Here is an 11,416-nt window from a genome sequence, read left to right as displayed (position 1 = left end):
CCCCCGCTGCAAGGTGCCACTGTCACTGAGAAGGGGCTATGGGGGAGGGGTGTGCACATGGCCCTGCATTCATCCACAACGGGCAGGAACAAGAAGGAAGCAGACTCATGACCGGGCTACCCCAAAAACTCACGATGGAGAAGCGAGGGCCTCAGAGCCCGCTGTGGCTCCCCACGAGCTGCAGCAAGGGGGCGGTGGGGGAACTGCCCACTGTATGCACAGTCTTCAAGAAGCCAAACGCTCCACGAAATAAAAAATCTAAGAGAAATAGGATTTATACTGTGGCTACACAACGGTGGCAGCAAGAGAGGCGCTCTGTCTTTCCCGCTGGCCCGGCTCTGCCCAGGACGCGCTGCCGCCATGAGCACGGTGGGGGGAGGACCGCGCGCGGCTGCTTCGCTACCAGATGTACAATCGTGGCAGATACTCCCACTACTTCCTTTTCCTGGCAAACACAGTTCCTGGACTCTTCTGGAAGAACAGGATCGTACTTTAGAAAACCCTTTTTTCTCTTTAATATCGAGAGTTCTTTCAAATAAATAAGACATTTAAACATGTCAGAAATGGTTTTGTTAACAGCAAAACATCAGAAGCACACTGCAAGTCTGACAACAGGTTGAGAATATCTACTTAAATTTTAAATAACCATTAAGAATTCTACATGTAGAGAATCCGTATAAACAATCAAAAATGCTCGAGATTTGATGTGAAGTTTAAAAAACGGTACACAATTAGACCCTATTATATCACATAAAAGCTCGAAGAACTGAGAAGACAACAGAAGCCACAATGGCCGTTACAGGTTGTGCTCGCAACCCCGCAGTTCTCCCTGAAGCTTCCCGTACCACTGGGATGTGACCTTTAAAATGCAGAAAGCCAGTTAAAAATGAACCGCGAGGAGGTAAATCTCACAGGTCAATTCCAAGCACAATTAATCGGAAGCGGCTGAAGTAATTTAGGACTCCCACTCCAGGGCAGACCAGGGAGAAATTCTGCTCCAGTGCACGGCGAGAAATCAGCCAGGCACGGGGTTGTTGAGAAGTGCATGGAGCACTTTGGGGGGAGGCACCCCAAGTTCTCATGCAGATGAGGGGCTGGGGGCCCAGGGCTGGACACAGACATCTGCACGGAGCTCAGGGGTCTGGGGTACCCTGGCAATGTGCGCCCGTGTGAGCCCGCACCTGGACGACCGGATTAGTGCTTCCGTGGCCTCCCCAGCCCGCCGTCTAAACCTACTCCAAGTGCCCTCCTGTGTTTCTGTCCCTATAAGTAACAAAACCCCAAGTGGCCAAGACAGTGCCAAGGAGAGCTACTCTGCCAGGGTGGGCAGCCTCTGCTTCGGGGGCCACTCTGGCCAGACTGGGCCTCACGCTGCCAGCAGCCACCTGCTCGGGCTGCGCTCCCAAGCCACTGCCACGGAGCAGGAGCGGAGGACGCGGCTCAGCGTCTCATTATCGACTCATACGGCTCCTATGAAGAATCTCTGCTTAGAGCTGGATGGCGGAGAAAGGGAAGGGAGAGAATCACCTCTTCAGAATAACATCTCGGCCACCACCTCGGCTGAGGACCTATCCATCCGCTCCTTGGTCAGCTCGAAGCACCGGCGGGCAACCTGCTGCTGCCTGGCGTCCTCGCTCAGCATCAGCTCCCCGTAGAGGTACACGCCCATGGCCTGCGGGGGCGCAGAGGCAGAGCGGGGAAGGGAAAGAAGTGACGTGTCCGCACGTGCACAGTCGGCTTGCACACAAACTCGCCCATCTGGAAATTACAAAGACCCTAGAAAGACAGACACCTGACCAGCTGCACTTCTGGAACCTACAGTTTTTGATCCCTTCTCTCTTGTTCACATGGATCCCCCCAGAATTCTCAGCCATCCATTCCAACAACAGAACCTTGGCAACCTAATCGCTTCTCCAGGGATGACGACGTCAGAACGCCAGGGACAGGCAGGTGGGTCCCCACAACGCCCGCCACGGAAACCCGCCCCTGAGGCCCCATGAGCCTGCCACACGGTCGCAGGACATCCCCCAGGAAAGTGCCCTGAGCTGCGGCTGGGGAACGAACACCAGCACATCACACAGGACCACGGGGCGGAGAACTGTCTTGCCGCCCGGGAAACGGTGCCCGCTGTGCCGGCCTGGCCTCCCTGAGCCCCCCGGCCATCCCCACCCTGGTGGCAAACGCCACCTCTGCAGTTTCAACAATGCTGCCACAGCCGATCCTGTCCTGGAAGACCAAAGACCCCATCAGCTCTGGCTTTTCTCTCGTTTCAAGCAGTTGCGTCAGGACTACATTCTGCTGGGGCGAATTAAAAGAAGGATCTCAAAGACAGCACAAGATAAAAACCTGGTAGTCTGGGGCTCAAAAACTCTTCCCTGAGAGAGCGGAGCTGTGGTAAGCCTTATTTGGTAAAGGTCTTGGCTCTAAAAAAGCAGTTACTTTTGGTTTTCAGAAGAAACCTTAAGTTGCTTCTTATATTTTGTCCCTGTCTGTGGTTCCAAACACCTCTGCTCCAACTGTGCAAATGTGACATTTCTTGTGCTACAAAGTCACGTGTTTTTCCTTGTGGGAAGAACCAGCCCTTCCTTGCTGGCTGCCCCCCATACTCAGGCCCTCTCAAAAGTCCCTTTGTTTGCCCCACCCCCGCTGAAGCATGGCTCCATCCTGTCAGCCCGCAGTGCCCGGTGCCGAGCTCGCCCGGTGGCACACAACGGTCACACTAACAGCAACGAGCGGCCGTGCTGGGCAGATGTGGGTGGTACAGAGGCGGCAAGGAGGGTTCCCCAAACACGTTCACGTACCTACGGCTTCCCGCGGGCTCCCAGGAAGGTGACCACCTTCCCCCGTGAACAGTGAGGCAAGTTCTCGCAGGAAGGACACTGGCAACGGGGGCGCGGCTGGTGCAGGTACTGACCAGACTGTCCCAGGTGGTGGGGCTCTCCCTGCCCAGCCTCATCTGCACACAGTACATCACCGCCACTGCAGACACGGACACAACTGTGGCAGCTAAGCCACGGCCTGGCCTGAGACCTGGTGACGCTGTGAGGTCTGCACGTGCGCCCTGCGGTCAGGACAGTGGTTCACAGCCATGTCAAAGCGACGTGGCTTTTAAGGGTGTAATTCCTGCTTTAAAGGGACGTGGAGAGAGGGGAAAATCAGCTCCAACGTGTGCTAGGGACGCTCCTACCTACTTCTTAAAAATCTTTGGAAAAAGTTTAAATATTTCTTACGAAAGAAAAGTTCACAACTTGGGTCCCTGTGCTAGTAAGTGCCCCAGAGAGTCGGGGGACAGCATTAAAGGAATTCCCATCCGCTGAAAATGAAACTTACCTGATCCTCCTGGAGGAATCTCTCCACGTCTTTGTATGCTTTTGTGTATTTGTGCTTGACAATGAGCTCACACCATCGATGGCGAACCTTAAGGAAGGAGAGAAAACCCAGTGAGCAACAAACTGAGGGATTTCCTCGGCCTGTCTTAATGACAGAATTTGTATTAGCAAAAGTTACTCTCTCTACTGGATTAATGCTGCTGACACTTTGTAAATTTTGTTTTAGTTTAGTTTCTTGTACAAAGAGAGGAACCATGCTCCTCACTGGACTGCTGTCTGTCAACTTTAGGGGAAGAAGGGACATGTTTCAGCTAGATGTCCTGCTGTTTTTAAACCAATTTTGCAAGACACCAGATAAATGCAAAAAATAACGGGGCAATGAAGCACGCAGCCCAGCCAGCCCAGCTCTGCCCCGCAGCACGCGGTCAACGGGCGTTCCCTTCAAAACCACAGCAGCTTGATCTCCAGCGACGACCAATTCGGTTCAACGCTGTTGATTCTAATAAACAGTGAAAAGCAAGAAGACACGGTCCCTCCACATTCCTGAGAAGACCCACAGCAGGCCTCTGCAGCGCACGGGGCGGGCACCCGGGGCCAGGATGCAGAGCAGGGCACCTGTGGCAAACAGCAGCCCACCCCCCGCGTGCCCGAGGGGTGCCGCACGTCTACGCAGCCTGCCGCGAACATCCCAACTGACTGTGGGGCCCGTTCAGTCCAGATCCACTTGACTCAAGGTTTCCCAGAAGGAATTTACCAGGAACCCCAGCCCCCTCCAGACAACATGGGAGTCTGGTCCTAGCACTAACGGTCCCTGCGAGCCCCAGCATCTCCTGGCACTTCTGGCACATTCTTTAGGTGGGTCTACCCGAATTCAGTTTTTAGAACCCAGTCGCAGGTCCGTGTCTACTGCCCCAAGTGCTCTCAATTATACGCAGAGAACTGTCCACCACTTTCTATTCCTTTACTGGCTCAACATCAGCCCTACATGGAAGTGATTACAAACACCTAAAAAGCTTCCCTCCTTCCCTCTGTTTTTATTGCCTTTGAAAGAGGGAGACCCTGCACAGTAATCCATCTGTGGCAATGGGATAATGTAAGCAATTTCAGCATTTTGGCTGGGGCCCCTGTAAATTACATCATTACCTACTGCTGGCCGGATCTCTCCTTTAATCTACTATAAATAGATTTACACACAAACAAGTAGAAATGAAGGAACAAATCTTCTGGGAAGAATCCTCCCCCTGGGCTACAGTGCACTCCCAAGACTGTGTGTTAAGTCTGGGGTTCTGGTGGGGCTGCCCTTTGCTTGTGGGCAGTAAGCCCTTTGAACTTCTAAGGACAGGATGCCAACGAACTTTACATCCACGAAGGAATGTCAGAGGCACATGGAAATGAGCTAAGAGCCTCCGAGCATCACAACAAACGGGAAGAGGCTGGACTGGACGGGTCTTGGCAATCTTTCCATCTTCCACAAAATGTTCTTTCCTACATAGTCAATAGAACTGAACAGACCATAAAAGGGAAAGGGCAGCCCCTAAAATATTCCCACAGAAAGGACGAGTGAACAGAGCTCTGAGAAGCCAGCCTGTCACACTGCACCAATCAGAAGCCACCAGAACCACCAGACCCCTGCTCCCGAGCCCTGGAAAGCACCCGACCAGGCCCCGCTGGGCGTCCTTTCACTGTTTTCTCCCAGTCACGGTCATCTGAACACCTCAGACACCACTGTGGCACCTTGTGAACTTGTGGAAAATAGGGGCCAGCTTGGCAAAGTCAGGAGAAGGATGGCGACGAGCGGGGCTGTCCTGGTGGGAGGCCCTCCCTGTGGGATGGACTGTTGCTCTGTGCCCCGCCCGGGGCCCTCCGGAAAGAGCATCCCTTCCCACCCCACCCCGCCCCCCGCACACGGGGTGCTCTCCTCTCCCAGATGGGCATGGGTAGGAATAACAAGGTTAAGTGGGGGCCTATTTCGTGGCAGAATAAGGCCTCTAGGCAAGCGGGAGGCGGGGTGGTCCCACCACAAGTGGGAGAAGGTCCAGGAGGCCCAAGCGAAAGGCTCTTTGACACCAACATGAAGTCAGCACTTCCACTTCTCTTACTTCTCTTCCTGTTAAAAAGTTTATTGTCACAATTAATAAGAGATCTAGTCTTCTGACCCCTGAAGGCCAACATGGCATCCAGGAAGCACAGCCCAGCATCCCCTCCCCTGGAAGAGCAGAAAAAACAACAAGCCTTTTCTTTACAAAAGAGCTCAGTGCATTTCAGCATTTCAGTGACAGGATGTTTAAAAGACATCACAGAGGCTGCGTGAGACTGAGAGCATGACAGATACTTCTTGCTCTCGCACAGGGCTTTTACCTCTCTTCCTACTTCTTTCACAAAGAAAACGCTCATTTTTTATCCCCTGAACTCCAGGACCCAATCCCCATGGCCACTTGTCACCACACATAATAGGGGTCTTCCCAGAAAGCCAGCAGCAAAATGACATTTGTCTCAATTTTTCCCAGCAATATTTCCAAAGTGGGTACTGACAGAATATTCCCTCTCCAGATCACTGAGCAACCTGAATCGTCCTTGACCAAGGCCATCACACACGCTCCTTCCCCCACTGGGACTGCAGAAAGTGAGGCTCTCCGTGCCGGCGGGGGGGGGGGCAAGCCCGAGAATCCAGAGCAGGCCTCTAAAGACAGCTGTCCCCCCTGTAGATCTGCTCTTCCTGTCTATTTCATTAATCAGATAACGGGGTAGTGGGCGCCTCGTCTTGTGACCGCCGCGGGGAGATCACAGCCAAACGCTGCGCACGCACAGGCTGCGCACGCACAGGCCCGCGCCCGGCCCGGCGGCCTCCGCGGCGCCCGGGTTCCGCTCAGCGAGTCTCAGCGCCGCAGGCGCTCGCGCACGCCCGCACTGACTGCGTCACCCGTTTTACTATACTTCGGTTATGTCGGTAGAGCTGAAAACACTTAACGACCTTTTGAACTAGGACTCAAATTCACATCACTCCAATCTCGTGCCGGGAGTCACCTGAAATCCTAGTCCCAGAGGCCCTCCGTGTGGTCAGCCGCACCGAGGACGGGGGCGGAGGCACTGGGGGGCGGGGAGGGGAGCGAAGACCAGAACCTGAAGATGAGAAGAGGGGCATTTCAGAAGTGCAGAGAGGCAGAGCTGCCGCAGGCGACGAAGAGCAGAGCCCCAGGGACCCGAGGGCCCGCGCCCTCCGTCCCGCTGCTCTGCGACAGGGTGTGCGGCAGGGTGCTGGCGGCCTTCCCCCCACTGCGCCTCCGCCTCCCCTGCCCAGGCTGGGACGAGGGACAAGCATGCGCCCCTGCCACGGCCACGCGGGGGCTCCTCGCACCCACCAGCCATTTAGCACAGCAGGTGGCACACGACTGGGGAAGAATGATACAGAAAGAGAATTTAGGTCCCCGGTTCTTCCCACGCGGTCACGACAAAGTGTTTGCTATACAGACACGATGTACAGGTGTGCGCCGTAAATACCTCAGTCCAACATAAGCTGGTTTGAAAATCTGCTTTTCAGGGTTCTGCTCAAGGGACGTACTGAACAGAAAAATGATGTGGGTGCTGCACTCGGCGCACAGGTGGGTTTTCATACAGCAGTGCTAATCTGCACCACAGGAAATGGTTTCCAGAAGCTTCCAGGCTTCCACAGCCTCCATGAACAAAGCGCGGTAAGTACACAGACATTACTGTTCTCCCCAGGGAGCCCAACAATGCGACGGATTCTTGGGGTTGGGTGCAGATGGGCAGGTCTTGGAATCGAGGTGGGAACAACGAAGGGCAGGTGTGCAGAAGCGGATTCATCTTGGACTCACTTTTGGTGACAGAGAATGGAAACCCTCCAATAAGCCGTGTAAGTGCCCCAGACTGGTGGATCCCTGACCCACAGCAGGGGCTCCTCCAGGAAGACGGGCTGTGTGTGTGGCAACAGGCATGAGCCCCCGGAAGGCCTGGTGGACGTGTGGCCTGGCTGCATCTGACACGTGTACCTGTGTAGACACATGCACGCACACGAATCCTTTCCCTCCACTCTGGTGTTTTCTGTCCTTTTCTTTACGCTGGTTAGCGATCTACTCAACTGATTTCATGACCCACTGTGCCCTGAGCCATGGAGCCCGAGGCCCAGGCTGGAGACCTGGGTCTGCCACTCAGCCCCGTCAGCCGGCCCCGCTCCCTGGGGTGCGGTAAGAAGAGTGTGGCCCCTGTAGCCTGCTGCGGAAGGTGACTGAGGTCGCCCAGGGCGAGTGCAGCTAAGAGTCCCAGATAGTGAGTGCTTGTCACCTTAGCAGGACTGGCATGTTTCCGGCTTTCTTTTCTACTTCAGAAGTTCTGGTATTTCTTGAACTTATAAAAACTTGGGAGTATCATCTCAAGGAAGTGCTGGTAACTGGTGAAACGACAGAGCAAGGTGCCTGTCCGACAGCTGCTGTTCGAGGGTGGCCTGGAAGGTACGTGAGGCAGAGCAGCCTGCGAGGGAAGGCGGGGCGGGGGGGGGGGGGGCGAGGTCCCCAGGACTCTGGGCCCCTGCTTTGCCTGCCCAAGCAACTGGATTTAGGAGTCGGAGGTTCCCTGCGGGAGAAGAGGCAGGGGTGCCACCAGGGAGGGGCCGAGAGGTCCGGGGAAGCTGGTGCTTCTCCTGTCATCCAGAAAGTACACCCAGGGGCCGGGACCTGGGAATTTCCCAAACCACCTGTGCAGACAGAACGCTCGGCTCAGCCGTGTCTCAACCCCACGGTGTTTCTTCCATTTCAAGGAAGTCCTCATTACTCAAAGGCTCGCCTGAGCCGAACTACTCCTGGCTGCTCCTCTGACTACAGCGGTGCTCGGAAAAGGGGACCTGCCTCGCAGGGGTCATCTGTATTCCCAACCACGTCTCAGACTCAAGGGGGCAGGTCCCATGACCCGATAGGGCCTCTCTGTGATACGACCGCGACCTTCATCAGGACATGCTGGGGCTCCCCTGCACTTAGTTGTTCTCTCCCAGAAACAGGGGAGAAAGACTGCTGAAGAAGAAGCCCGCTCCCCACCCCGATTATCTTTCCAACCTGAGAATTTTCATATCCCACAGCTCCGTTAAAGTCTCGGTGCCCCACAAAGTCCCAAAGCATGTTAACAGCCTTTGGCTTTTTAAACAAGGAGTCTGTGAGGGGCCAGCAGGCAGAGGGGACAAGGACATCGGCTGTATGGGAGATGGCACCACCGCGGCCCCACCTCACCCAGCAACACCCGTATGGGCGCACAGGATCTTCGAGCACACCCCTGGCCTTGCCCTTCGGCGGAGCCCACCAGCACTCCACCCCCATCGGCCACTCTCTTAGAGTGGGGTCTACCACCTCCCCCGCCCCCAGTGCTTGTGGAGGAGGCTGTGTCCCCTCGTTTGCCCGTGTACGTACCTACCCTGAAACACAAACTCGGGGAGAGCAGGGGCCGGGCACCTTCAGGTCATCTCCAGGCCCCGTCTCGATGCCCGACACAGTACACGCCTGAGAAATGTTTCTGAATGAATGTATCCCTTTTAAAGACTCAGAATGCTTTCCAGCTACAAGGAAATTATAAGGCACAGTTGGAAGCTGTAAAACGCTTTGAAGAATGCCACCCATCCTATTTATGACAGGAAGTACTCCCCTTTCTTTTCAGTCCTTTTGATTTCAAAATTTACTGTTAAAGGGGAAAAAAAATCTGTCTAGGGAACATGATCTGGGAAGCCCATTAAACCTCATTTAGAGTTCCATTTTATATCTGTAAACAGAAAGACCAAGGCTCATGGCTTTTGGGAGTTAATAAGTCTAACACTGCAATAAATGAACCCGCTTTTTCAATTTGTGTCTGAAATTAGATTTAACTTTGCTTTAAAGTGGCTTTACTGCTGGTGAGGGAAGCCTGCCCGGCAGCAGGAAGGCCTGTGCAGAGTGTGGCTCTGGGACAGACAGCATCTCCAGCAAGTGTTTTCTTCAGGGGCGCGTGTAACGGTCTGGTGTGCCTCAGGAGAAAAGATGAAAGACCCCTCAGCTGTGTGGCTGTCACGAGACCCCCGGTATCTGTACTTTGACTCTAGCACTTTTCGCTCCCACATCCACTGCTCCTTACTCCGAAGAGCTGCGATCTTCATGCTCTTTTTTGAAACAAAAAGAACTAGAAGTTCCTGCATTTGCTGTCACAAAGCCGGGTGGGCAGGGTTAAGGACAACAAATGAGGCATCAGAGGCCGTCCGCTCCTCCTCAGGGCTCTTACGACCCATGCCCGACTTGGCCCCTAGAGCTCGAGGTGATGGACAACTGGTTGTAACTGGTTATAGCCAAATATAACTAGAGCTGCGGCAACACAAAAAACAGGGATCCTTCGGGACTGCCTCAACTTGATACGCCCACCCAGAGTGACCGGGAGGGTACGTGGGATGACAAACATCAAGGATTAGAAGAGGAAGCCTTACAAAGTTCACAAGGGCAAGTTCTAACCTTTCCTCCTTCTCCTGTGGATATACTGACTCTTCTATCCAATGACATTAATGCTATTAAGGGCAATTGGCTTCAAAAAGTAGAATTTGGGAGCCCATGTTGGGTCTGCCTTGAAATGTGGCACAACTTGGCTTCCTTTCCCATCAAAACTGAGCACCGGATGACAGTCTGTTCCAACATGTAAGTCTGTAATTAGGAAGGAATACATTCCACCTTCTTTCTTCCTGTTGTCACCATGTGACACACAGCCTTTACTGAAAAGAGGACTTCTACTGTTGGCAGAAAACGGGACCATGGGTAGCTCCTCCAATAAGCTCAGAAGGGACACCGGTGCCTTCGCACTCTCCTCAGAGGCAGACTCGAGGCTGGGGGGCCTCCCCGAGTCTATCAAAAAGGATCGTTCCCTCCCAGAAGCATTTCCCTACTCCAGCCACCTTGTCACGTCAGATGCTAGTAGCTGCTATTCCAGAACACCTGGAGACTCAGGAAAAGTCATTCTCCAAAATATAAGTATTAGATGCTGAGGATAAAGTGGTGAATAAAACAGACAAGGCCCTGTCTTCCTGGAACTTGTATTTCAACAGAAGGTGTAAGAAAAATCCAGGAAACCAGCAACACCTCTGTGATAAACGCCGTGAAAGAACGTAACACGGCGCAACGGGCGAAGCCGGAGTGGCGCAGGAGACGCTGAGAAGGAGCTGCATGAACGGAGTGTAGAAGGAAGACTAGACACCAGTTCCTGTCCGAGGCGGCGGCCTGAGCCCAATTTCTAGCCATACCACACACGCCGCAAAAGTGTCAGCCCTCCCCTCCCCTCTCTTTTTAATGGCTATTTCTTTCAATACCCTCCCTACAAAACCACTCTTCACAGCAGCTGAGATGTGGAAACAGCCCCACGTCCATCAGCTGATGGATGGATAATGGCTGTAATCCATACGATCGAAAATATTTGGCAATAAAAAAGGAATGAAGTGCTGATAAAGGCTAAAACAGACAATTCATGAAAAGAGGACATGAAGTGAAAAGAAGCCAGTCACCAAAGGTCACATACCATGTACGGCTCCGTTTGTATCAACGTCCAGAACAGGCAAATCTAGACAGACCGATGAGTGTGTTGCCAGGACCGGGGTTGGGGGTGAGGGCGACAGGAACGACAGTTACGGGCTACGGGGCTGTCTTTGCGGGAGGATGACAGTGTTTTACAATCATTTGTGGTGATGGTTGCACAACTCTGCGAATACACTAAACCACTGATTGTACACTTGAAATGGTGATTTGTGTAGTCTGTGAATTATTTCTCAAAGCTGTTATTAAAAACAACCAGAGTCAAGCTGGGGAAGGCTGTTTCAGCAAAGGGCCCTCTGCTGCAGAGTCTATTCTTGTGGGAACCCCCTGGTGTCCTGACAGCAGAGCCAGGGGACTTCTCGAGCTCAGCGCTGCTTCTACCCACAGATGGGCAAGACCACTTGGTCTATGGAACACGGCTCCATTCAGTTCGAGGCTGCGGTGCCGCAACATGCAGACCAAGTGTCAGTGCCACCCCGTAAAGTTTAGCTGATCCTTCAATTTCACACACTGACACATGCACAAAATGCCACGATCTGCATATAAGTG

At 53.5% G+C, this 11,416-nt stretch overlaps 1 protein-coding gene across 19 annotated transcripts in view; it reads right to left on the bottom strand.

Moving 5' to 3' along the window:
• AOPEP (aminopeptidase O (putative)) overlaps window positions 1–11,416 on the bottom strand; it is a 323,900-nt gene that overhangs the window by 2,628 nt on the left and 309,856 nt on the right. For 4 of the 19 annotated variants that reach the window (XR_006776735.2, XR_015722918.1, XR_015722922.1 and 1 more), the window contains 3 exons: window positions 3,331–3,417; window positions 2,802–3,061; window positions 1,528–1,672 (listed from right to left, as the gene is read on the bottom strand). Coding sequence is in view for 9 of the 19 variants with exons in the window: in XM_045780968.2 (XP_045636924.1) it covers window positions 1,532–1,672; window positions 3,331–3,417 (228 nt within the window). In the remaining 10 variants the exon portion in view is untranslated. Of the gene's footprint in view, window positions 1–133; window positions 259–1,527; window positions 1,759–2,801; window positions 3,124–3,330; window positions 3,418–11,416 lie in introns of those variants that run through there. The other 15 variants (XM_045780968.2, XM_087858793.1, XM_087858796.1 and 12 more) reach the window with 8 other exon arrangements.

This window comes from Ursus americanus, chromosome 34 (genome assembly GCF_024610735.1).
Source record: "Ursus americanus isolate L20-20 chromosome 34, mUrsAme1.1.p, whole genome shotgun sequence".
Taxonomy (NCBI): Eukaryota; Metazoa; Chordata; class Mammalia; order Carnivora; family Ursidae; genus Ursus; species Ursus americanus.
Note: the sequence above shows the minus strand (reverse complement) of the source record. Positions and strands in the feature narration are given on the sequence as shown.